Source organism: Aplysia californica, unplaced genomic scaffold, assembly GCF_000002075.1.
Source record: "Aplysia californica isolate F4 #8 unplaced genomic scaffold, AplCal3.0 scaffold00077, whole genome shotgun sequence".
NCBI classification, from domain to species: domain Eukaryota; kingdom Metazoa; phylum Mollusca; class Gastropoda; order Aplysiida; family Aplysiidae; genus Aplysia; species Aplysia californica.
This window is the reverse complement of record NW_004797347.1, coordinates 564478-590183: the sequence shown is the minus strand read 5'-3', so window position 1 is coordinate 590183 and position 25706 is coordinate 564478. Positions and strand designations below refer to the sequence as shown.

General features: G+C 43.2%; 1 protein-coding gene across 4 annotated transcripts in view; it reads right to left on the bottom strand.

Moving 5' to 3' along the window:
• Window positions 1–25706, bottom strand: part of LOC101849361 (serine/threonine-protein kinase mTOR) — a 62301-nt gene that overhangs the window by 13816 nt on the left and 22779 nt on the right. For all 4 annotated transcript variants that reach the window (XM_035968706.1, XM_035968707.1, XM_035968708.1 and 1 more), the window contains 27 exons: window positions 25420–25516; window positions 24860–25065; window positions 24397–24519; window positions 22745–22828; window positions 21609–21701; window positions 20898–21032; window positions 19412–19547; window positions 18502–18743; window positions 17586–17672; window positions 16990–17157; window positions 16096–16208; window positions 15453–15708; window positions 14861–15013; window positions 14095–14237; window positions 13480–13642; window positions 12777–12910; window positions 12120–12198; window positions 10492–10631; window positions 9124–9224; window positions 7189–7304; window positions 5921–5998; window positions 5242–5349; window positions 4288–4413; window positions 3557–3688; window positions 2510–2628; window positions 1117–1234; window positions 27–182 (listed from right to left, as the gene is read on the bottom strand). In XM_035968706.1, coding sequence (XP_035824599.1) covers window positions 27–182; window positions 1117–1234; window positions 2510–2628; window positions 3557–3688; window positions 4288–4413; window positions 5242–5349; window positions 5921–5998; window positions 7189–7304; window positions 9124–9224; window positions 10492–10631; window positions 12120–12198; window positions 12777–12910; window positions 13480–13642; window positions 14095–14237; window positions 14861–15013; window positions 15453–15708; window positions 16096–16208; window positions 16990–17157; window positions 17586–17672; window positions 18502–18743; window positions 19412–19547; window positions 20898–21032; window positions 21609–21701; window positions 22745–22828; window positions 24397–24519; window positions 24860–25065; window positions 25420–25516 — 3606 coding nt within the window. The remainder of the gene's footprint in view (window positions 1–26; window positions 183–1116; window positions 1235–2509; window positions 2629–3556; window positions 3689–4287; window positions 4414–5241; window positions 5350–5920; window positions 5999–7188; window positions 7305–9123; window positions 9225–10491; window positions 10632–12119; window positions 12199–12776; window positions 12911–13479; window positions 13643–14094; window positions 14238–14860; window positions 15014–15452; window positions 15709–16095; window positions 16209–16989; window positions 17158–17585; window positions 17673–18501; window positions 18744–19411; window positions 19548–20897; window positions 21033–21608; window positions 21702–22744; window positions 22829–24396; window positions 24520–24859; window positions 25066–25419; window positions 25517–25706) is intronic.

Here is a 25706-nt window from a genome sequence, read left to right as displayed (position 1 = left end):
ACACACACAAAGCCGTACACACTGACCGACTCGGGCCTGGGCGAAGAGTTCAGGTCCAGCCTCGGGGGAATGTCCAGAGCGCCCTCAGGGGTCGCGTAGCCTGCCGCCACGCCGGCCGCCTGCTCTCTCTGCTTGTAGAACAGCACGGCCTCGTAGTTCATCAGGGCTAGGGAGTGCCACGCCTGTCATGTGATAGAAACACTGCCAGTTATTGTTGTTGTTGTTACTGTAGTTGCTGTTGTTGTTGTTGTTGCTCTTGTTTTTGTTGTTGTTTCTTTTTGTTGGTGTTGTTGTTGGTGGTGGTGGTCTAGCAGGATACCAACCGAGCTATCATAGCGCCTGCCAACCTTCAAAACTACATTTTTGTCTAGTGGAGAACAAAATACCACCTTCCTCCACCTCAGCCCCCCCCCCCCCTCCAAACAAAAACAAAAAACCTCTAAGAACAGCTCCAGTAAGTAATTTAAATAAAGGTCAACAATTTTCCTCCACATTCATCAAACAGCAAGTGATGACCTCAGAGGTAAAAACAGAACAAGTCACAGGAATCTTCAGAACTAGAGCCTTTCCTTCGCGTGTTCTTATGGACCGCTCAGTGCAAGACTCTGTCATGCGTCACTTTTAACCCTATCCGTACGTAGTGTTTTACTATCGTATCCATATGATGAGGGGAACTCAGTGCCACCACTTTCCAAAGAGGAAATTTACTCGTTAATCCGATCCGTACGCTTTGCATAGTAGTCTGTCAAAAAGATTTTTTGAGAAATACTGAAAGTTTCAAAGAGATCTTCCCACTAGAAGTATTCTAAAATGTGAAGAATACAACCCTGGGGGTACAAATTAATGACCCCAGGGCGTATGGATAGGGTTAAAATATACACGTAGATGCAGTCAATAGGTACTGCTGCTATTCTTCCCATGTTTGAATGTTGTATATTTATATCACTAGTAAACAACTACAGCCTCCACTGATGAAAAACAATGTGTTGTTGAACAAAACAAAACAAGCCGAACAAAAGTTCAAAACGAAAACAAAAATTGAAAATTGTCACTGACGCCATCCTCATCCTCCCAGCACCCCCCCCCCATGTACATTCCCTGCATGTCCTGACTGACCTTGTACCAGGTGTCGTCGTGTTCCTTCGCCAGGTTGTAGTACTCGAGGATCTGCGGGATGGACTCCTCCGAGATGCCGTGCACATCCTCTGACCACTGGCCCAGCCGTAGGTAACATCTGACCAAACGGGAAGAAAAAAACAATTGTGAGACGCGCTGGCAAAATATGTTATCCAAGTAGCAGGTAACATATAACTGTACAGGAAGAAAAATAACAATTGTGAGACGCACTGGCAAAATACGTTACTTCCAAGTCGAAGGTAACATCTTTTTTTTTTCTTTTTTTTTTGGTAAGAGTTTTATGGCGCTCGCAAATGCATAAGATCATATGAGCGCGCAGGACACATTAAACATTTTCAGTTGGTAGGAAATTTTGAAATTTGCCTGAGTGCCGGCCGAAGCCTACTGTTATCGATTTTGGACCCCCCAAGGGATCTTTAACGTGCGCAACTTGCATACGGGACCTCTGAGATTTTTTGCCTTTGTCCAAGAAGGCTAGGTGTAGACCTTTCCTACCAGAAGATCAGGGGTGTGGCTGAAAGACAGCAGTAAGAAGGAGCCATGGAGAAGCAGTAGAAAGGCTGCAGAAAGAGTCAGGTGCCCACGGGAGTGGGCAAAGGAGATGAGGGGGTGGGGGCAGAAGTGGAGATGAAAGCAGGCGAAGGAATATGGCTTGAGAGCAGGAAAGGAGGTGAAAGGAGACAATTTTAGAGAAGAAAATTTTTTCCGTCGCTACCCGGATTCGAACCCGGGACCTTTGGATGAGAGGCGAACACCTTAACCTCTAGGCCACGAGAGACCCCAGGTAACATCTGACCGTACAGGAAGAAAAGAGCAGCATATAACATCTATCCAAGCGGGGGAAGAAAATACAATTGTGAGTCGCTCCGGCAAAACGAGTTACTCCCAGCTGCAGGCAACATCTGACCAAACAGGAGCAATTTTTTAAACTTTTAGTTAGAGTTTTACGGTGGGTGGTTGGCCGTTGCTCTGGTGAGGTTTGCTTCTACTTTCCTATCAAACATCTATCGTCCTTATCACCCCTCCTTTTTTATGTTTGTTACTCTCTTGTAACACCTCTAAACTTCTGGCGCTCATATGACCTTATGCAGTTGCGAGCGCCGTAAAAACCTCTTACTAAAACAAACAAAAAGTAAAACAAGAGTTTTACGGCACTTGCAACACAAATAGGTCATAAAAGTGACCCAGATTACACACGATACTGGAGAGTAGCATACAAAGAAAACGAGGAGGAGAGTACGACGACAGACGCTTGATAGGAAAGAAGGAACAAACCCCACAATTTGGTCACTTCCCGCCAAACACCAACTCAGTAGGTGTGGTGGGGAGCGTGCTCCGTGCTATCTGCGGGGCGGGGGAGTTGAGAACGTACCTGGCAGTCAGTTGGTTGAGCTTTGCCCTCTGACCGGCCTCGTCGGGGCCCATGATCTGCAGAGACTTGGTCTGCAGTGACTGTCGGACGAAATGCTGGAGCTTCACGTACGCCTCTTTCTGTGGAACAAACAAACAAACAGACACACATGAAGACACACATGATGCCACACATAAGTATTTGACACACACTCTCTAAATATCGTTGGTGTCACAAGCGTTACAGTTAGGTCCATTTAGATACTTTTTACACCTGAGACAAAAAACTAGTTTTTGTTGTGTTGTACCTATCAGGTATTATTTCAAAAACTGAGGTACGCAACAGAATCACAAACACAGAAGGGCAGCATGAAGATCTACTGACTACTGACCACAGAGAAGAGACGAAAATTAAAATGATATGGGCATGTCACAGGATCCACAGGACTTGCCAAAACAATCCTACAGGGAACCGTACAAGGAAAGAGAAAGAAAGGAAGGCAGAGAAGGAGATGGGAGGACGACATCACAGAGGGGACAGGGAAGACAATGGGTGACAATCTGAGGAAAGCAGAGGACAGAGAGAAACAGCGAGAGCTGGTTGTCAGATGCAGTGGTGGCCCTCAGGGTTGCCCCAACCACGGGATAGAAGAAGAAGAGAAGACCTATCAGGAATAATAAAAAGCAAGAAAACTAAGCTTCGACCATAGCACTAAACTGTATGTTAGTGATGCTGAAAGATGCATCTTTGATACAGCTTCAGGAGCGTGTTAAAAAATCAAAACTTCTCAAAATTTGTATTGAAGAGGATTGGTTGCAACAGCGACAACATGCACATGACATGCTACACATGCAGCTATTTCAAAATTCGTTTACTTTTACTAAGAGTTTCATGGCACCTACAATACAAATAGGTCACACATACGCACGCACGCACACACACACAAACACACATACACACAAACACACCACACACTCACACACACACACACACACACATACACACACACACACACACACACATACACTCACTCACTCAAACACACACACACACAGAATCACCCCTCACCTTATGGTTGTCCTTCCACATGTGCTTGAGGTATGCGTAAGTGACCTTGGGGTGGGTGGTGGGGATGTTGTGGTCCGGCTGTTTCGACGGGTCCACTCCCAGCAGGGTCACTAGTGTCTTGTGGGACAGGGCCTGATAAATGAGGCAGATTTTTTTATTCGGTTTTAGCACAAGTTTTACGGCACTTGCAACACAAATGTGTCACCACACCGAGGAATCAGGCGCACATCAATTTTGGGGCATATGAAGTTATTGGCATAAATAATCTTAAAGCTTTTTCCCTTATCTTGTTTTTGAAGACAAAAATACCCTGGTCTCTTGAATAGAAGTCAAGATATTTTCATTTGAAGGAGATGGGGGTTGCCTGGTGTCAGACAAGAAAATGGCCAGCAAAATTTAGTGACTCCCAAAGCTTGAGTGTCCTAGGAAAATGCAAATTTACATTTTTGTTGTGCCTTTAATCAATTTTTTTACGGAATCACACCGAAATGTGTTTTTAAGTGGACATAAAAGATGCCAAGACACCCTCCATCCCGAGCCCATTTCGATAAAAAGTGCCTGAAGGGTGAAAAATTTGTCAGTTTCTTCAATTTCATTATTTTGACCAGTACTGGACTTCACCGCAAGGCAACACAATTGTTTGCTGATGTATATAGAGAGAAAGTATTGTTGTTGATTTAGTAGATTTAGAAGAAGAAAAAGCCCCAAAAAAACAAAACCAGTGTACCCACCAGTCGTTCGTTCTTGCGGCACAAACTGGCGTACTTGAGCCAGGCGTCCATGTCTTCCATCGGAGAGATGACCAGCGACCGGACCTGTAGGATCTTCTGCCAGTCCTCCACCACTCTCTGACAGCCCTGGGAGTGACGTACAAGGTCAAAGTTTTAGTTTTAGTAAGAGTTTTACGGCACTTGCAACACAATAAGGTCATATAAGTGCCGAAGATTAGAGGTGTTACAAGAGAGTAATAAATACAACAAAAAAAAAGAGGAGCGATAAGGACGATACACGTTTGATAGGAAAGAAGAAGCAAACCACATCAGAGCACCCGCCAACCAAGGTCAAGGAATTATTAGCTTTCAAGTGGGTTTTACTGCACTTGCCACACAATTACGTCGTATAAGTGCTGAATATGAAAGGTCTTCATAGAGAGTAAGAAATAAAGAAAAGAAGGAGAAGAGACTAGGATGACAGTAGATGTTTGATAGCAAAGAAGCAGCCAACCACCCATAAAGATTTTTTTTAAAAATCACAATTTGGCTTCAACAAAAGCAGGAATCAAATAGACATTCAATTTTTTTTTTTTTAAAGAAATATTAAAAATTGTATCACTCTGGCACAAACCCCCCCCCCCCCCCCCCTCCCACACACACACCCATACCAATTTTCCAAAATACCCACACCAAAAAAAAAAACCCCCCAAAAATAAAGGTTTTTATACAATTATTTTTCACCAACTCACCAAAAGTACTTTCTACAGTAAGGAATTCACAACAAAAACATTTAAAAGATGTCAAATTAAGGCAATACATAATCAAAGAATGGCTAAAAAAAAAAAAAAGAATTTAAAAATGAGATGTATTTACAAGATAAACAAAGACTTCTATGAGAAAGATAGGACATTCTGAAACTAGCGTCCCAGTGTGTGTGTGTGGGGGGGGGGGGGGGGAGGAGGGGGGCCTCACTTTGAGTCGGTTCCACCACATCTGTTTGATGGCATCCCGACGCTCTGGCACCAGCTTGTACTGGATCACCTCTTCCAGCTCTGACAGCATCTGGACATTGACCATCGCCTGGCGGAGAGAGATCGGGAATCATAGAAATGTTTCATAATGTTATGTTCTTATGCCCCCCATCAACACAATTTAGATTATTTAGGATGCAGGCTTCCAACCCTGCCTTTCAGATTTATGGCAATTGCAACACAAATTGCAACAACAAATCAATAACAATTACAACACCACCAACAACAACAACAACAACATCAATTACAACAACAACAACAGCTACAAAAGAAACAACACGCCCCAAAAAGCTCTGTCACAAGAGTAGAGTTAAACCCCAAGCCTAAGGTTTTTAGTTAGTTTAGTAACAGTTTTACGGCACTTGCAACACAATAAGATCATTTAAGTGCCGAAGGTTAGAAGTGTTACTAGAGAGTAACAAACACAAAATAGAAGGAGGGGAGATAAAGAAGATAGATTTTTTATAGGAAAGAAGGAGCAAACCACACTAGAGCACCCGCCGACCACCCACCAAGCCTAAGGGATAACAAAAACAATACAACAACACCAGCAACAATGACAACAACAACTACACCAGCAACAACAAGAGCAAAAACTAGAAAAAGAAGAAACCACCTACCCCGTAAGCTCTGTTGTAGCTCTCCCCAGCCATGGCCGTCAGCTCAGTGTCCAGAATGTCTCGGGCTTTGTCAATGCACTGTGGAGGAGGGAGAGAGGGGTTTAGTTTTAGTTTAGTTTTAGTAAGAGTTTTACGGCACTTGCAACACAATAAGGGGCCAAGAATAGATTATGTGTTACAAGAGAGTAACATACACAAAAAAGAAGGAGGGGAGATAAGGACGACAGATGTTTGCTAGGAAAGAAGGAGCAAACCACATCAGAGCACCCGCCAACCACCTACGGGTTTAGTTTTAGAAAACATTTTACAGCACTTGCAACACAAATGGGTTATAATATAAGTAAGAAGTGTTATTCTGTGGCAGCAAGTATTGCTTGAAATAATAAACACTAGCACTTTTAGCATTGAAATGGATAAGATTTCTAGCAACATTTAAGCACTCATAACCCACAAAAACGTTCCAAACAGGAACGAAGATTAAATATAAGAGGATGAAAGTGCAGTAAAAACAAAAAGATCACCTGCACAGTGCAAAACCTCATCATATGTCTTTTTTCAAAACTTCAAATGACTGTCTTACACTAAACAGCTGAGACATTCACGGCAAATGAGAAAAAACAAAACAATAATACAGCATCTAGTCAGTTTTAGTTTTAGTGAGAGTTTTACCACACTTACAACACAATAAGACAATATAAGTGCTGAAGATTATTAAAGATGTTACAAGAGAGTAACAAACACAAAAAAGAAGGAGAGATAAGGAAAAAAGATGTTTGATAGGAAAGAAGGAGCAGACCACACCAGAGCACCCGCCAACCACCCACGGCATCAAGACAGAAAGACACGGCGACCTCTAAGAGTTAACATGGCAGGTTCCATCTCAATTTTCATGAAAGTTATGAATACTAATAGGCAATAGAAATTCTCTATTTGGGTTCCAATACAGAAGTGACATTTCCCGAATGACTTGAATTCGTGGATTTCTTTCAAAATCGCAAAATCATCAATTCAAATAGCATGCAAAAAGAAAAGTTTGCAACTGAACATCTTGAGTTGGCCCATCAAACGTCCACTTTCCGTAAACTGTTTCAAACATCTGCCACTTTACTTTACTTTACTTTTCTGATCCAGCGGCCATCTGGGTTCTAGTCCTTCGGTCTATATCCATCACTTTAAACAATTTCAAACATCCACCACCCACAAACCATCTGGAACAGGTTCCCGCCCCAACCATCCACCAGCCCCCCCCCCCCCCCACCCCCACCCACCTGCTGAGCCGTCTGGTAGTTCTCCGAGTGCAGGGCGAACACGGCCCGGAAGAAGGCGGCGTCGTGACTGGTGCGCGGGATGAAGCACAGGTACTGCTCCACACTGTCCCACTGGCCTGTACATGGGGAGGGGGGATAGTTATTTGCCATAGAGCATACCAGTTACCATACAGTAAACAGGGTTCCTGCCATTAACTACCCACCAAATGCAAGATTTCAAGAAGAAATTTTTTTTAATTCAAGGAGATTTGGTCAAGAAATTCATGCTGAAAGCCTATTTCCAATAGGCGTACACTTGTCCAAAAGGAATCGTGCTTTCGATTTTCCTACAAATTTTGTTTGTCCGATCGGGTGAAATTTAGGGAGTACTCAAGGAGGTTCCTCAAATTCAAAGAGATTTTTCCTTGAATGCAAATTCAAGGAGTTTTCAAGGACTCATGAATTCAAGGAGGCAGCAGGAACCCTGAGTAAAATTTGCAAACAATAGACAGTGTATTCAGCAAGAAAACACAGAAGTTTCCCCCGCTCCACAAAGCATGCTCTATGCGCACAAACAAAACCTATCTATAAAAAAGAAATGCCCAACCATAGGAAGCTGTAGCCGAGTCAGTTATGCCTTCAGTTGACGACACTTCCAGTATGTATACTTGGCCTATATGTTACATCATTGCAAAACCAAATTTCCTCTCCTGGATCAATAAAAGGGGATGAGGTTTTTTGTATGGCTTTTTCATACAACTTGAACCGAAAAGTAAAAAGTATTATTCATTCTCCTATAAAAAATAAAGTATACCCCCCATTTCGAACCATTTAACCTCATGCACAGTGAGGGTCAAAGTGCGGTTAAAGTTTTGACTTATAGAAATAGGAAACAATGAGCAGTGATGGTTGTGATAAGTGAAGGGCAAAGATATTGTGTGTGTGTGTGTGTGTGTGTGTGTGTGTGTGTGTGTGTGTGTGTGTGTGTGTGTGTGGTGTGTGTGTGCATGTGTGTGTGTGTGTGTGTGTGTGTGTGTGTGTGTGTGGTGTGAGTGTGCATGTGTGTGTGTGTGTGTGTGTGTGTGTGCGTGCGTGCGTGTGTGCGTGCGTGCGTGCGTGCGTGTGTGTGTGACTTTACTTTTACCCATTCCCCCATGGTTTACCAAATGAAAAAGGGGCCACAATGTCCTAGTTTAGTTTTGGTAACACCGTTAGTTCATATGGTGGCACGCCCACTATAATTTTTTGCAAGTTCCAGGAAATGCGTTTTCGTGACGTCATCGCCCAGGCACAAAAAAATGATGCGCGCCCATTTGCCGCTTGCCGAAGACAGGCAAAATCTCGAGTCTGTAGTTTGACGCTACACAGAGCTGACCTAGATCTAGATAGGTCCAAATCTAGGCCATGAAGCCTTCATATCGAAATTATTGCCTCAATTGCTTTTAAGAACGGCTCAAATGTATGGAATGGAATGTAAAACAATTATTTCTTGCAAATATCAAATGAAATTGGGACCAAAAATACGCCTACGGTTCAAAATTATCCGTTTTCTTGGGTGAATCGAAGAGCGGCTGCAGATTCCACGCAAGGCAAAAGATTGTGCACGAAAATCGTGTTGCACAATAAACTTTGCGAGAAGCAAGCAAAATATCTAATTTGCATACAGTGCTTTGCCTGGAGTCGGCAAAAAATAACAAGTGGGCGCGAGGCTTATTAGTGTTCAAGATTAGAGATGTTACAAGGAAGTAACATATAAAACAATTAAAAGAAATAAAAGAGACCGTTTTAGTTTAGTAGTGTTACGGCGCTTGCAACTGATTAAGGTCATAGGAGCACCATACAAGAGATAAAAACGACAGATGTTCCAATAGAACAGAAGTAGCAAACCACATCAGAGCATCCGCCCACAACCCACCCACCCACCCACAATGTGTGCAGCAGTCTCCTGTGACTTACCCAGACCCCAGGCAGCCACAGAGGCCATGCGTGCCATGGAGGTACGCACGTCATCAGACACACTGGGCCAACGGTTCAGCGCGATCTCGTGCAGCTGGTTCCTGTGGGGGGAGGGGGGGGGGGGGGGGGGAAATAACCAGAAATAAAACAGATGAACGAATCCATCAACTGTCATGTCAGTTGGAAGTTTGATGCACAAAGATCATTTCTCCGGCATAACGTTTGTTTTAGTAAGCGTTTTACAGCAGTTGTAACACAATTAGGTTGTATAAGTGCTAAAAATCAAAGGTGTTGCAAGAGAGTAACAAACTCAGAAAAGAATGTGGGGAGATTATGACGATAGATGTTTGATAAGAAACAAGGGAGCAAACCACACCCAAGCACACACGCCAACCACCCACTTCTCTAACATAAAGAAAGGATTTTTATTCGGTTTCAGCATACTTGCTCAACAACAATACAATGAGGGAACGATCAATCAGATAAAAGAAGAAGTAAAAGAACAGGAATCATCATATCACCATCATCATATCATCATCATCATCATCATCATCATCCTCCTCATCATCATCATCCTTTCTGACCCCATGCCAAAATAAAGGTCACCAACAAGACCTCTCCATTTTCTTCTATATCGGGCTAATGTTTTCACCTCTACCCAATTGTATCATATCTGTTTTAGGTCCCAACATAAGAGAAGAGCAGGAAGACAAGGAGAAAATGGAAATAAAACAATGAGAGGGGCAGAGAGGCACAAGTAGGAGGAGAAGAAAGAGGAGGAGGAAAGGGGTGGAGAGGCGAAAGGAGGAGGAGAAGAAGGAGGATGAGGAATCGAATGAAGACGAACAGAAGACAAAGAGCCTGTGGCCTCACTGGGAAAATAGGACGAGGACACAAAGGTAGGAAAGTGGAAGGAGGGAGGGAGGGAGGGAGTCAGTTTGTTTGAGTAAATTGAAGCATATCAACAACAAAAAATGGTCATTTAGTGCTGGGAAACAGTAAGAAAGACAACAAACAACTGAGAGAAAGTAAAGAAGTAGGACCTACCAGTGGTGCTCTGTAACCACCCGCACAAACAGACAGACAGAAACAACAGAGGAAAAGTAAAGAAGTAGGATCTACCTTTGGCGCCCTCCAACCACCCACACAGACAGAAACAAGAGAGGGCAAGTAAAGAAGTGGGACCGACCAGTGGCGCCCTCCAACCACCTGCGAGACAGACAGACAGAAACAACAGAGGGAAAGTAAAGAAGTAGGACCGACCAGTGGCGCCCTCTAATCACCCGTGAGAGAGACAGTGTGAAAGAGAAATCAAAGAGGAGGAGGAGGAAGAAGAAGAGGGTCTCGCCAAACAGTCCGTGATCTCACCAGTCTCCCATGGCCTCGAGACACCTCATGCGGGCCAGGGTGAGCGTGTTGTCCTCCTTGTTCTGCTCCTGCTTCCTCTGGTACGCCTGCAGCGCCTTCTCCCACTCGTGCAGCTTCTCGTACCAGCTCTCCTGGACTTTCTGACAACAAAAACACACAGAATCATATCTGGTTTTAGTGTTATTCAAGAGTTTTACACCACTACTAACACAAACTGTTCATAATATTGCCTTCTCCCACTCATGCAGCTTCTCGTACCAGCTGTCCTGCATTTTCTGACAACATAAACACACATCACAGACACACAGAATCGTATCTGGTTTTAGTGTTAATCAAGAGTTTTACGCCACTTTAGCACAAACTGGTACGCCTGCAGCGCCTTCTCCCACTCGATCAGCTTCTCGTACCAGTTCTCCAGCACTTTCTGACAACATAAACACACAGACACACAGAATCATACCTGGTTTTAGTGTTATTCAAGAGTTTTACGCCACTTCTAACACAAACTACTTAGGCAGTAGCGAGCGCCGTAAACGCTCTACTAAAACTAAACTAAAACTAACACAAACTGGTCATAATATAGCCTCCCACTCGTGGAGCCTCTCGTACCAGGTCTCCTGGACTTTCTGATAATACACACACAAACATGAAAAATATGACATTCTAGTGTGCTCCTTTCAAAAACTTTTTACTTTTAGTGTTAATTAAAAGTTTTCTCCTGCACTTTCTGACAAACACACACACACAAAATCATATTGCTTTCTGGTGTTGTGCTTCTTCTTTTTCTTCTTCTTGTTCTTTCTCTGTTCATTAGATTCTATAGGACTAAGAAAAGTAATAGGGAAAAAAAATCACTTTCTGGTGTTGTGCTCTTTTCTTTTGATTAGTTTTAGTATAAGTTTTAGAACACTTAGAACACAAATAGGTTATATCTGAGCCTTCTCACATTTGTGACGATTCTCATACCAGCTCTCCTGTAGCTTCTGACAAAACACAAGCACAAACAGACACAAAATCATATCACTTTCTGAAGTTATTCTCCTTTTTATCATTTAAGTAAAGAGTTCATTTTATATTTTTTTATTTTCTGTGTAAATGTTTTTAATTCATTAAACCCGGAGCGGCAGAAGCTTCTACCCAAAATGACGAATGATGAGCGACCTCTCCCAGCGGCTCAGGTGAACTACACAAAGTTATAATGATCATAAGGAGATTCTTACAGCTATGAATGCGAATAAAACCTTGTACAAAGCTTCTCCAAGAGAAACTAAACACCTTTGTCGTTGTGTTTATGTCCGTTCTTTGACTTGAATCGAAGCACATGTTCTGAAAGTAGTTGAGTCAAGTTGTAAAAAAAAAAATTCCATCTAATCCTGGAAATCAATTCTGGGCTCAAAGAATTAAACCCCCATCCACACAATTTACATCATTTAGCGGGTGGGTGGGCTTCCAGCCCTGCCTGTCAGGGCTAAAACGGGCTTAGAGGGAAACAACATCCAAGCAAAAAAATCTAGACACTCGTAAAAAGTCCTCCCAACTAAAGAAACGAACTCCGATCTCCTGCGTGCAATGGAAACGCACCTAACCACTCCATCATAGACACAGATTTTGGCAGTGTGTCCACTCACCAGGTTAGCATGGTTGTGTTTCATGGCATAAGACAAGACTCCCTTGGCAGCTTCTCTCTGCTGAAGTTTGTTGTTGATGCTGCAGGGAAACAAAACAAAAATGATGTGATTGTTTCATACACAGATGAAAACGATGAAACCAAAAACTGTTAGTCGTTCATTAAAACTTGCAACCCAAGTAAGTGACAGAATTGAAAAAGATTACAGGTGTTACTAAAGAGCGACTCACAAAGAAAAGGAGAGATAATGATAATTTATTTTTTTATAGGAAAGAAGGATCAAACTAGACCACTTTTTTTAAAACCCAGAACACCTAAACAAACTCAGATTAACGTACACACAAACATACGCATACAAAAGCAAACACACACATACAAAAACCCCAGACCCCCTTCCCTGATCAGACTCTCCTCAATCTGTGTGCTTGGGCCCACACACACACACCTCATCCTACACACACAAACACACACAAAAACACACCCACACAAAAACACACCCACACACAAACACACACACACAAACTACCCACACACACACACACACACACAAAACACACACACACACACACACACACAAACACACACACACACACACAAAACACACACACACACACATACACACACACACACACACACACACACACACACAGCCCCTCACCTGATCAGACTCTCCAAGATCTGTGTGTTAGGCCCCTTGTGGAACTCATACTCCTTGTAGTGCAGGGCCTTGGCATAGGCTCGACACTTCATGGCCTGCTCGCCCAGCAGGTGTCCGTCCACTGGCAGAGGTCCCTGCGGCGCACAACAAACACACACACATACACATACAGGTTTAGTTTTTATTAAAGTTTTACGCCACTTGCGACACAATTAGGACATATAATTGCCCAAATGAGGAAGAAGTTTGTTTTTATTTTTTTATTATAGTTTTACTCCACTTGCAACACTATTAGGACATATGAGTACAACAGTGAAGTAGGAGTTTAGTTTTAGTTTTAATTTATTTATGTCCATGTAAAAACATATTTCCAAGAGATTTTACGGAAAAACGTTGATTAAAGGCACAAAATGTGTCATTTTTCAGTTTTCAAGGACTCTTTAGCAATTGGAGTTACCGAAACTTGGCGGCCATTTTCTCGCTAATTTCACCACTGAAACCAGGCGCCTTCACCTCCTTCAAGATAGACGAGTATTTCTTTCATTTAAAAGTACAACAAATGAATATGCTTTCAGACGATACCAGTAACTCCACATGCCCAAAAATTTACGAGCGCCTGATTCCACCGCGTCTGTCGTGACACACATCATTCTTACGGCCAATTTAAAATGCTTCAAATCACGACAAAGCTGAGCCGACCGACCTTGTCGCAGTGCTCCATGAACTCAGCGAGGTTAAGCAGCGTCTGCATGATCTCGGGGATCTCCGGGGAGTTCAAGGTCTTCTCCAGGCTGGCGATCACGTCGTCCTGTTGGATCTCCGTCAGCTCTGTCCAGCAAGCCAGGAAGGCAGAGTTGAACAGGTCCCTGGTGATCGATTGATTGATTGATTGAATGGATGATTTACAGATTGATTGAAAGGTAGAATGGTTGACAAACGGATGGATGGATGAGCAGCACACTGAAACAATATCAGTCATTTTGTCCTTGGAAAGAAGAAAGGTAGACAGTCTAGCAGGCCAGGAAGGCAGAGTTGAACAAGTCCCTGGTGACTGAAGAATTGATTGAGAGAGAGAGAGAGAGAGAGAGAGAGAGAGAGAGAGAGAGAGAGAGAGAGACAGAGAGACAGAGACAGAGACAGAGAGAGAGAGAGAGAGAGACACTTCTTTCCTATCAATCATCTGTAGTCCTTGTCTCTCCTCCTTCTTTCCTTTGTAAGTTACTCTCTAGTAACACCTCTAATCTTCAGCATTCTATATGACCTAAAACTCTTACTAAAAAAAAAAAAAATTTTTAATAATTATGCTGTGTGAGGGTACCTAGCCAGAGGGTTGTAAGTTTGAGCCAAGGCCAGGCAGGAGCGCAGGGCGGGGGACGGCGACTCCTTCAGCAGCTCGATGCTCAGTTTCCTCAGCCATTCCATCCAGTCCTCCTTCGACACACGGCGTCCAGTCTCCAAAGCCTAGACACAGACAAGATCAGAAAAAATGTATGCCAATGTCATCGCAAAATATTTTCAAAATATGCGGCGCATACATACATCCACACGTATGCACGCACATATGCACAAACGAACGCACACACATTCCATCTCGTCCTCCTTCAACACACTGAGGCCAGTCTCCAGGGCCTAGACACAGAGACAAAGTACAGTCATCTCACGTAATATTGTCTCTCAACACACACATACACGCCCGTGCATGTACACCCACAAGCACATGCATGCACGCACACACACACGCACGCACAAACACGTGCACACACACACACACATTATCCATCCAATCCTTCTTAGACACACAGCTGTCCGCACATAGAAAAAGACAGGATGGTAGAGGCTTACTTTGAGGGGATTTTGTATTACTCAAACTTTAAAAAACACCTTACACCATAATCAAAGAACGTCAGCAATATGTACTTATACACATGATCTTGCACATAAACATACGCTTTCTAATCTTACTCTCTCTACCCTGTTTCTATGTAAGTTACTCTCTAGTAACACCTCTAACCTTCAGCACCGATATGACCTAGTAGTGTTGAAAGTGCCGTTAAACTCTTACTAAAACTAAAACTACATCGTACCCGCTTCATGGTGTCAAAGTTGACACTGAGCTTCTTGAATGCTGTGGTATCCGGAGCGTTATCCGAGCGGTCCTTGCCTTTACGGATGAGAATATCCATCCTCTCCTTCTTCATCAGGATTGGATCGTCTTCTTCCTCTGCTATGGTGGTGCCCTGAGAAAAAAAAGTACTGAAGATTTGAGGCATAACTAGAGAGTGAAATAAAAAAGAAAAGAAGTTTAGATTAGAAAGAGTTTAACGGCACTTGCAACACAATAAGATCAAAAAGTGCCGAAGATTGGAGGTGCAACAAGAGAGTAAAATGCAAAGAAAAGGAGGAGAGATAAGGAAGATACATGTTTCATTGGAAAGAAAGAGGAGAGATAAGGATGATAGACGTTTGATAGGAAAGAAGGAGCAAACCACACCAGAGCGCCCGCCAGCCACCCACAGTAGTAACACGGAGAAAGACAAAACAAGACTTCCTACATTAAGTGTGTGTGGGTTACAAAAGGTCAACAATAACGCTGAAAAGAAGTAAAAGAAATAAAAGAAGCAAACTACACTGCCACCGAAAGTTTTTAAATCACAGCGGAGGAGTTTCTCGACGTACGTTGAGTATGCGGGTCATGAGGATGTGGAAGCGCTGGTGGTGAATCTTCTGGCGGGCAATCACTTTGGTCACCATGGGGATGAAGATGGTGAACTTGTGGTTGAGCTGGATGACCAGCGTGCACAGCGTGTCCATGCACACCGAGTGGAGGGCCGGGGTCGAGTCCATGGTGCGCACCAGCGGGTGGATGATGCGCGAGGCGTAGTCCGACAGGTCCAGGGAGTCGGTCAGGCGGTCAATGGTCTCTAGGGCGCTCCTGAGAACAAATATGTGGGGGGGTTTTTAATGTGGGTGTTTTTTACGCCCCCATCAACACAATTTAAATCATCTAAGAGGCTGGCTTTCCATTTTTTTATGACCCGTTCAACACAATTTAGATCATTTAGAAAGGTGGGCTTCTGACTCTGCCTGTAAGGGCTAAGCCTGGCTGAGAGAGATGCAACAACCTGACAGAAAGACCGAGATACTAAAAAAAAAAAAAAAACTACTGAGAAGAGAAGATGACTACAGTTTCTTTTTTGAAAAGGTTTTGTGGCACTTGCATCATAAATACGTCATCATAGTGCCCAAGACTTGAGGAGCTACTAGAGAGTAAAATACAAAGAAGAGGAGGAGAGATAAGGATGAAATATGTGAGACTCACCTGCGGACGTGTATTGGGTTCTCAGGACTGTCAAAAAGCTTGACCACAGGGGGCAGCAACAGGTGGAGGTAGTCGTCAAGGTTACCATCAAACATCTCCAGGGCCTTGAGGAGCTGTGGGTGGGGAGGGGGGGTTTAAGTTTCAGTAAGAGTTCTACAGCACTTGTAACACAAATAGATTATAGAAGTGCCAAAGATTAGAAGGGTTACAAGAGAGTAACATACGAAGAATAGAAAGGAAAGTACAAAGAAAAGAAGGAGAAAATATAAAGACCACTAATGTTTGATAGGAAAGAAGGAGTAAACCACACCAGAGCACCTGCTAACCACCCACTGCTGTGCAGGGTCACACAACATACGACACAGTCAGTTGGACGGGGAAACAATTGATCAACCCCCCCTCTCTCTCAAACACACACACTTTACCTTTAAGTTTTAGTAAGAGTTTTACGGCACTTGCAACACAATAAAGTCATATAAGTGTCGAAGAATAGATGTTACAAGAGAGTAACCGAAACAAAAAAGGAGAAGAAGAGATAAGAACGATAGGTGTTTAGTTTTTGTAAGTGTCTTACGGCATTTGCAACACAATAAAGTCATGTAAGTGTCGAAGATTAGAGGTGCTACAAGAGAGTAACAAACACAAAAAAGAAAGAGGGGAGATAAAGACGATAGACGTTTGATACGACAGAAGGAGCAAACCACACCAGAGCACACACTTTATCACAGACACACACATATACATCATTATGAATGAGGAATGAGCCGCACAAATACATATTGTAATATACACTACGCGACCCTCAGATTAACAAAAATACATAAATATATACCCCGAGTCATTTACATAATATTATTCAGACACTTCAAACCGGCTTCATCTCGGCACACCTACCTTGGCAGTGACGATCTTGTTCTCACTGGTGTCATGCATGAAGACACGCAGAATCTGGGGAATGATCTGCGACAGGTACATGCGGAACTCGGTGCCCAACGCGTTGACGATCTGCTCGATCAGGATGATGATGGCGCTCTGCATCGAGGTGGACGTCGTCCAGTACTCCTGGTGGTCAGAAAAACAAAACTGTTGTAGCTACATTCTCTTTCAATTTAAGCCCTCTCACTGTTAATCTTTTCCACCAAAAAAACAAAAACACCCACTTAGAACATTATAGACTATACATGGGTTCTTATTTCATAGATTCTCATCATCCTTGTCTAATCTTCTTTTAATATTTCATCATCATATCTATCATATGTCTCAACACATATTTTTCTTCATTAGCAGCAAATACAGCAGTATCAGCAACAACTTTCCAGTGATTTTCCACCACAACAATGTCTAACAACATTGTCCAATATAAATGAACATGTCTTACATTTGACTAACGTTTGGCATCCTTAAAAATAGGACACAAGAACCCCACTAAAACAAACAAACCGACAAAAAAAAACCAATAAAAAAAAATGTTCATGCTTAGACATGCATACCTTGATAAGGTTGAAGATATCCTCCAGGTAGTTCTTGATGTGCTGCTTCACAATGGCGATGATCACACCCAGCTGCTGGAACAGGAACTGGAGAGGAGAGGAGAGGAGGAGGAGTTTCTTAGTATTTGTAACACTTTTACAGCACTCGCAACACAATTAATTAGAGCGAAATCATGAAAATTTGTCTTCTCACCTTTGGTAATAATTTAACCCCATATCTCTTTCAGTGTACCTACCTGAAACCCAGATTTTTGTTGGTCAAACTTTACTGAGATTTGCTAAATGTAGGTGACATTTAGATCATTGGAGATAGGCATCCTACCCTTCCCCTCAGGGACGACCCGGGCTGAGAGAGGTAGAACATCTCTATAGAAAGACAGAAACTCAATAATTCAAAAATTCTCCCTACATAGGAATCAAACTGCCATCTCCTGTGAGCGACATCAAAGAGCCTAACCGCTACACCCCAGACTCGGGTAAGACAGATAAAGACAATAGATGGGTTTCTTTTTTTACTTTTAGTAAGTTTTACGCCTCTTGCAACACAATAAGGTCATATTAGGGCTGAATATTAGATTAAATGTTACAAGAGAGTAACATACACAAAAAAGGAGGGGAGATAGTTTAGTTTTAGAAAGAGTTTTATGGCACTTGCAACACAATAAGGTCATATAAGTGCCGAAGGTTAGAGGTGTTACAAGAGAGTAACAAACACAAAAAAGGAGGAGAGATCAGGACTATTGATGTTTGGTAGGAAAGAAGGAGCACAGCACACCACACCAAAGCACCCGCCAACCATCCACAAGGAGGGGAGACAAGGACGACAGATGTTTCAAAGGAAAGATGGGAGCAAACCACCCCGACACACTCACCAACTACCCACAAAACATACAACACAACAACAACGACGACATACCTCTCTGAAGCTGGGATCGGCCGTGCGGAAGACGGTGAGGTAGGCGGGGATCACCGTCTGTATGTACGGCACGCACTTGATGTTGAGCGACTTGAAGATGATGGTGATGGCCTGCACCACCATCTTGTGGTGCTGCGCCAGCGACGGGTCGCGGATGATCCGCATCAGGAGGTGGATGGCGACAGCCGGATAGAACTCCTCCAGGGAGTTGCACGAGCTCATCAGCTCGCTCACGTTCACGTCTGTGGCAGAAACAGGTTGTTTGTTTGTTTTAGTAGAGGTTTTTTGTTTTTTGGCGCTCTCAACTGCATAAGGTCATAATAGCGCCAGAAGATTACATGTGATACAAGAGAGTAACAAATATAAAAATGAAGAAGGGGAGATAAGGACGATAGATGTTTGATAGGAAAGAAGAAGCAAACCACACCAGAGCACCCATCAACCACCCACGAAACAGGTTGAGACTCAGATATGGAGGCAATTTTGAGAGGAGCAGGAGCACATCTCACTCACGCTCACATCTGTGTCAGAAGTTTGAGTTAAAAAAGGCGGATCTCACTCATATTCACGCCGGTGTCAGAAACAGGTCGAGATTTATGCAGTACCGGCTTTCTCTTATTAAGAGTTTCTAGTCTTTTTCATGGTGAAAATGTTAACATATGCATATTTTCAACTAGTCTAAACTTGCTGCCACAGAGCAGGGAATAGGCCTATGACTTTAAAAAGTTGATGGCACTTGCAACACAAATAGTTTATATAAATGCTTAACATTAAAGGTGTTACTAGAGAGTAACATACAAAGAAAAGAAGTGGGAGAGATAAAGACAATAGGCTTTTCATTGGATTTTCATTGGAAAGAAGAGTAAACCACACCAAAGCACCCGCCAGCCACCCATAAGAGACAACCGACCTCCAAGACTTGGGTCCTGTCCACTCAGCTTGACCTCCGACTTGCTGGCCGAAGCCTCCGACTCCTTGATGGCCGCCAGGTTGGTGCGGTGCTTGTGGGGGTCAAGGGCACCCAACAGACCCAGCACTCGGATCACCTGGGAGGGAATCACAGGTGGGAGCATAAATACCTGGGCTGTTTCTTTAATGGCAATCAGTTTGTTTTTGTGTTTTTTTTAATAGTAGAGGGTTTTACGGTGCTCGCAACTGCATAAGGTCATATGAGCGCCAAGGGGTGGGTGTCAACAGAGAAGTCTTTACAGGGAATCAGACTTAGACTGCTCACCTCTCTAGCTTCAACAGCACAAGGTCTGCTTCGACTATCAAGGCACCCCAAAATAACAAGTCACAAGGGAGTGACAAACATACAAAAGAAGTAGAGGAAAGTGACAATAGTAAGAAACAGGAAAGAAAAAGCAGCAGTTCCCTGTTGTAGATCAGGCACAGTTATGAGCGTGACATGAGTCAGCCCATTTACAATTCTACTATGCTTGAACGAGATATGTCCCCCTTTTGGGAATGGCCTAAAGACACTCCAGTCAGTGGCACTGCCCCAGGGGGTTCAGTTTATTTGAGCAAAGAGAAGCACACCAATACCCCAGCGAGCACTTCTTTGTTTTATTTGAGTAAAGAGAAGTAACATAGAGGGCACTTCTTTGTTTTATTTGAGTAAAGAGAAGTAACACAGAGGGCACTTCTTTGTTTTATTTGAGTAAAGAGAAGCAACATAGAGGGCACTTCTTTGTTTTATTTGAGTAAAGAGAAGTAACACAGAGGGCACTTGTTTGTTTTATATGAGTAATGAGAAGTAACATAGAGGGCACTTGTTTGTTTTTGTTTTAGTAAATATTTTACAGCCCTTGCAACACAATTAGGTCACATAAATGCTGAAGATCTGAGGTGTTACAAGAGTGTAACGATAACAAAAAAAGAAAAAGAAGAGATAATGAGGACAGATGTTTGATAGGAAAAAAGGAGCAAACCACACCAGAGCACCTGCAAATCACCCATGGTCTCGTTGTGAGAGTAGGCATTTCAGCAACCTTCCCCTATAGATGACTGGCAGAGAACCAGTTTAGTAGAGCACAACCAGGTACATATATCCATACTGCAACAGTTTCAGTTTTATTACGTGTTTTACGGCACTTGCAACACAATAAAGTCATACAAGTGCCGAAGATTTGAGGTGTTACAAGAGAGTAACAAAAACAAATAAGAAGGAGAGATCAGGACGACAGATGTTTGATAGGAAAGAAGGAGCAAACCACACCAGAGCACTCGCCAATCACCAGTTGTCTCTTTGTGAGTGTACGCATTTCAACGAACTTCACCTATAGACAACTGGCAGAGAACCAGTTTAGTAGAGCACAGCCTAGTACATATAATCCACACAGCAATGAAGAGGTCAAAAAACAATCAAAAAGAAGTAGACCGCGCAGACTACAGACCTCCCTCCTGATGCTGTGCGACTGCTCCGTCTTGAGGAAGTTGAGCAGCACGTCCAGCAGCGTCGGGTACTTGCTGTAGGGCTCCACCACCGAGCCCGTGCTCTCCACCAGCTGGCCCAGCGTCCACAGCGCTACCTGGGACAACAGACGCACACACACGCGCGGGTGAGGTTTTAGTTTTTGTCACAGTTTAACGGCACTTGCAAACACAATTGGGTTGTATAAGAGCCAAAGATTCAGGATAACACAGCACCCAGATAATTTGATGGCTGGGGCCTCTATAAGTACATCATTGATGGTCAGATGAAAGGTGTTAGAATGAGAGAAAAGAATAAAAAGCCATACCCCACACACACACACACACTCACTCATACAAACACACACGCACACACACAAATTCTCTCACACACACACACAAACACACACACACACACACACACACACACATACACACACACAAATTCTCACACACACACACAAACACAAATTCACACACACCCACACAAATTCTCACACACACACACACACACACACACACAAACACAAATTCTCAAACACACACACACACACACACACACAAACACACACACACAAACACACACACACAAATTCTCACACTCACACACACACACACACACATACACACACACACACATCCCCCGCCCACACACACACATACAAAACCACATCCACACACACACAAACACCCACCTCTCTCTTCTGCAGAGAAGAGGAGTCCTGTAACATGTCCATGATGATGGGCAGTAGCTGATCCATCCACTTGCTGATGTCAGGACCGCTGACCTGGGGACATGGTTCCAGTGTTTTTAGTTTTAGTAGAGGTTTTAAGGAAATAGCGGGTCACAAGAGTGTGACAAACATGCAAAAGAAGTAGAGGAAAAAATGACGATAGTAAGGATTAGAAAAGAATGAGCAGCAGTTCCCAGTTGCAGTTCAGGCTCAGTTATGATCATGACATTGATGAATCAGCCTATTTACAATTCTACTGTGCAACAGAACATGTTAATGTCCCCCCTTTGGGAATGGGTAAAAGATACTTCAGTCAGTAGCACCGCCCCGGGAGGCACCCACTTAGTAAAATCAGTGTTCTACATATTGTCAGCCAGCTGTACAGTTGTATTAAGCCCAAAATTAGGATATTTTTTACATGCAGTTTCATATTATTTGGCCGTATCTGTTGCACATGTCCAAGAAATATTTTGTCAAAATTAACATTCTGAATGAGGAAAAAAGAAAGAATAGATGCATAATGTAGGGGACAATCTCTAGAAAAATAAAAGTTTTTCCCTTCTTTCTGAAAAATTTTGATTTCCAGGCTCAGAACATTTGAACAGCTTGTCAACAACATCGTATCTACAGAAGCTTAGAGATCTGAGCAGTCAGCATAGCCTGTGATAAGCAAGTAGACGTGTGTGAGTGCTTATGTGTGTGTGTGTGTGTGTGTGTGTGTGTGTGTGTGTGTGTGTGTGTGTGTGTGTGTGTGTGTGTGTGTGTGTGTGTGTGTGTGTGTGTGTGTGTGTGTGTGTGTGTGTGTGTGTGTGTGTGTGTGTGTAGCGTGCATGTGTGTGCATATGTGTGCGTGAGTGCTTGTTTGTGTGTGTGTGTGTTTGTGTGTGTGTGTGTGCGTGTGTGTGTGTGTGTGTGTGTGTGTGTGTTTGTGTGTGTGTGTGTGTGTGTGTGTGTGTGTATGTGTGTGTATGTGAGTGTCGAGAGCGTGAATATTGTTCATACATGCATTTACGTAAAGCATCTACAGCTGTGTTTACATGGGAGTGGGCGCTGTAGAAACTATCTTCATTATTATTACTATTATTATTCAAACCTACCTGAGCCTGTTCTCCAATGGCTTGCAGCACGCTGATGACCACCGCCGGGTTCTGGTCGGCCTCCTTCAGCTTAGGGATCAGAGTCTGGGGACAGGATAACACACAGGACAAAATATAGCACATGGCATGACATACATAGAAAAGATTTTCATTTGAGTATTTTCATTTTAAAAATGTTTCTTTAACTCTTTATCTTCGAGGGGGTTAAACCCACCCACTATGCCGGGGCCCTTTTTTTTATGTACTAAATCTAAAAATGACAAAAACGTCACTAAACTGGTCATTAAATCAGCGATCAAAACAAGTGAACCTATTTCGATAGTTCTTCATCTCATGAAAGACATCTCGGTAAAAGAGACCTGTTTTCCGTAAATGCCGAAAAGTAATTTGATGTTGAAGTCGTCATAAAGGAATGTGCCCAACTCATTGGCACAGTGGTTCTGACGGCGAGCTGCTGGCCGGAGATAAAGAGTTAATGCAGATGCTTTAATGCCCTTATCAGCACAATTTTGATCATTTAAGTGGCAAGCTTGTAACCCTGCCTGTCTAGGCCAACCTGGGTTGAGAGGGATACAACATCCCAGCAGGAAGACTGAGATATTCAATAAAACTATTCTCCCCACTCTGAAACTGATTTTCGCTTTAGTAAGAGTTTGAATTAGAGCAAAGAGAAGCACACTGACACAATAACGGTCATATAGTGCATGGCAGGAACAGGTCAGGCAAACAACAACAAGTGGGAAACAAAACAAGCAGGACCAGCCTGTGGCACCCTTCCCCCACCCACATTGTACAAAGAGTTTTACGGTACTTGCAACACCAACCAACCAACCACATAAATATTTCTGAGCAGCCACAAAAGCAACAACAAAAAAGAAAACAAAAAGCAAAAAACCAATTTTTCTTTTTTAAACCCATCATTAAAAAAAAACAAGCACAAGATCAAAAACAAATTTCGTTTCAAGGAACAGAGAATGAGAACACAACGCCCAGTATATAATAGACACTGGACAAGTGTGACGCGATCGAGAAGGAGAAGAAGTTTAGTTTTAGTAAGAGCTTTACGGCACTTGCAACACAATAAGGTCATATAAGTGCCGTAGATTAGAGGTGTTAACCCCCCGGGGCAGTGCCACTGACTGAAGTGTCTTTAGGCCATTCCCAAAGGAGGGGACATTTCTCGTTCAAGCATAGTAGAATTGTAAATGGGCTGACTCATGTCACGCTCATAACTGTGCCTGATCTACAACAGGGAACTGCTGCTTTTTCTTTCATGATCCTTACTATTGTCACTTTCCTCTACTTCTTTTATATGTTTGTAACTACCTTGTGGGATCTGCTATTTTGGGGTGCCTTGATAGTCGAAGCAGACCTTGTGCTGTTGAAGCTAGAGTGGTGAGCAGTCTAAGTCTGATTCCCTGTAAAGACTTCTCTGTTGACACCCACCCCTTGGCGCTCATATGACCTTATGCAGTTGCGAGCACCGTAAAACCCTCTACTATTTAAAAAAAAAAGAGGTGTTACAAGAGAGTAACAAACAAACAAAAAGAAGACGATAGATGTTTTATAGGAAAGAAGAAGCAAACCACACCAGAGCACCCGCCAACCACCCACGAAGGAGAAGAAGAAGAAAACTTGTTGAGTATGGTTACCTCCATGATGGGGACCATGTAGGGTTTGATGAGCCGCGCCGTGTTGGACACCAGGTGACCCAGCATGCGCGCCGCTTGTTCCTTGTTGCGACCGATGCCGCTGTGCTCCAGCTCCGTCAGGATCTGAGACACACACACACACAAACAATTACACACACATATATATACATACTCTTGAGAAAGACACCATAGCCTTAGCTAAGAAAAACAGTGCGCTACATAAGAGGTGACAAGCAATGGCATGTTTGGCTAGATGTATATTTCTCATTGAAACCCAAATTGGCCATGGCAGAAGTCACAAGTTATCTTAACCTTTAATTTTTCTTTTTCTCTAAAGCAATATTTTCCTCTATGGATGCATTAGTCATTGACAAACACTGACAGACAAACTATCATTGCTATTATCTTATCTCATCTCATCTGTCTAAAGAGAATCATGTCTCGAGTCTTTGTCTCCACTCACCTGAATGAGCACTTTCCTCAGGGAAGGCATGACGTAGGCCGGGTTCTTGGCGCTGAGCCGTCCAATCATGCAGATGGCTCGCTCTCGGATCTCAAAGGCCTCGTCGTTGAGCGCGATGAAAAGAGCGCTGAGGTTCTCCGCCTGGGCGAGGTGAGGGTCGAATCTCTCGTCCAGCGAGGTCAGCACGCAGTAGCGGATGTCCGCATCTAAGGAAGGAGAGTTAGTTTAGTTTAAGTACCAGTTTTACAGCACTTGCAACACCACAAATAGGTCATTTTACTCGAAGGAAAAAATTATTTCAAGACATTCCGGAGCTTCTTGCTGATTTGTTTTACTCTTTAGAAAGAGTTTTACAGCACTTGCAACACGATTAAGTAATAGAGTGCCGAAAATTAGAGGTATTACAAGAGAACAACAAACACAAAAAAGGAGGAGAGATAAGGACGATGGATGTTTGATAAGAATCAAGGAGCAAACCACACCAGAGCATACGCCAACCACCCACATACATTACTGATGAAAATTCCAGAGTCCTCGACTCCACACAAGGGACAACTCACCCGAGTCTGTGATGCCAACCACCAGCAATTTGTTGAGGACCTCCGCTACGGTGGTCATGGCCGTCATGCTCACATGGCCCTGTTGTCGAGACAGTAGCTGAGAGGGACACAGAGAGAGAGAGAGAGACATTGTTAGATTTACTACATCTCGTGTTTGTGTGTGTGTGAATGTGAGTGTACCTCGGCTAGTGGTCATGGCTGTCATGCTCACAGGGCCCTGTTGTCGCGACAGAAGCTGAGAGGGACACAGAGAGAGAGAGAGAGAGAGAGAGAGAGAGAGAGAGAGA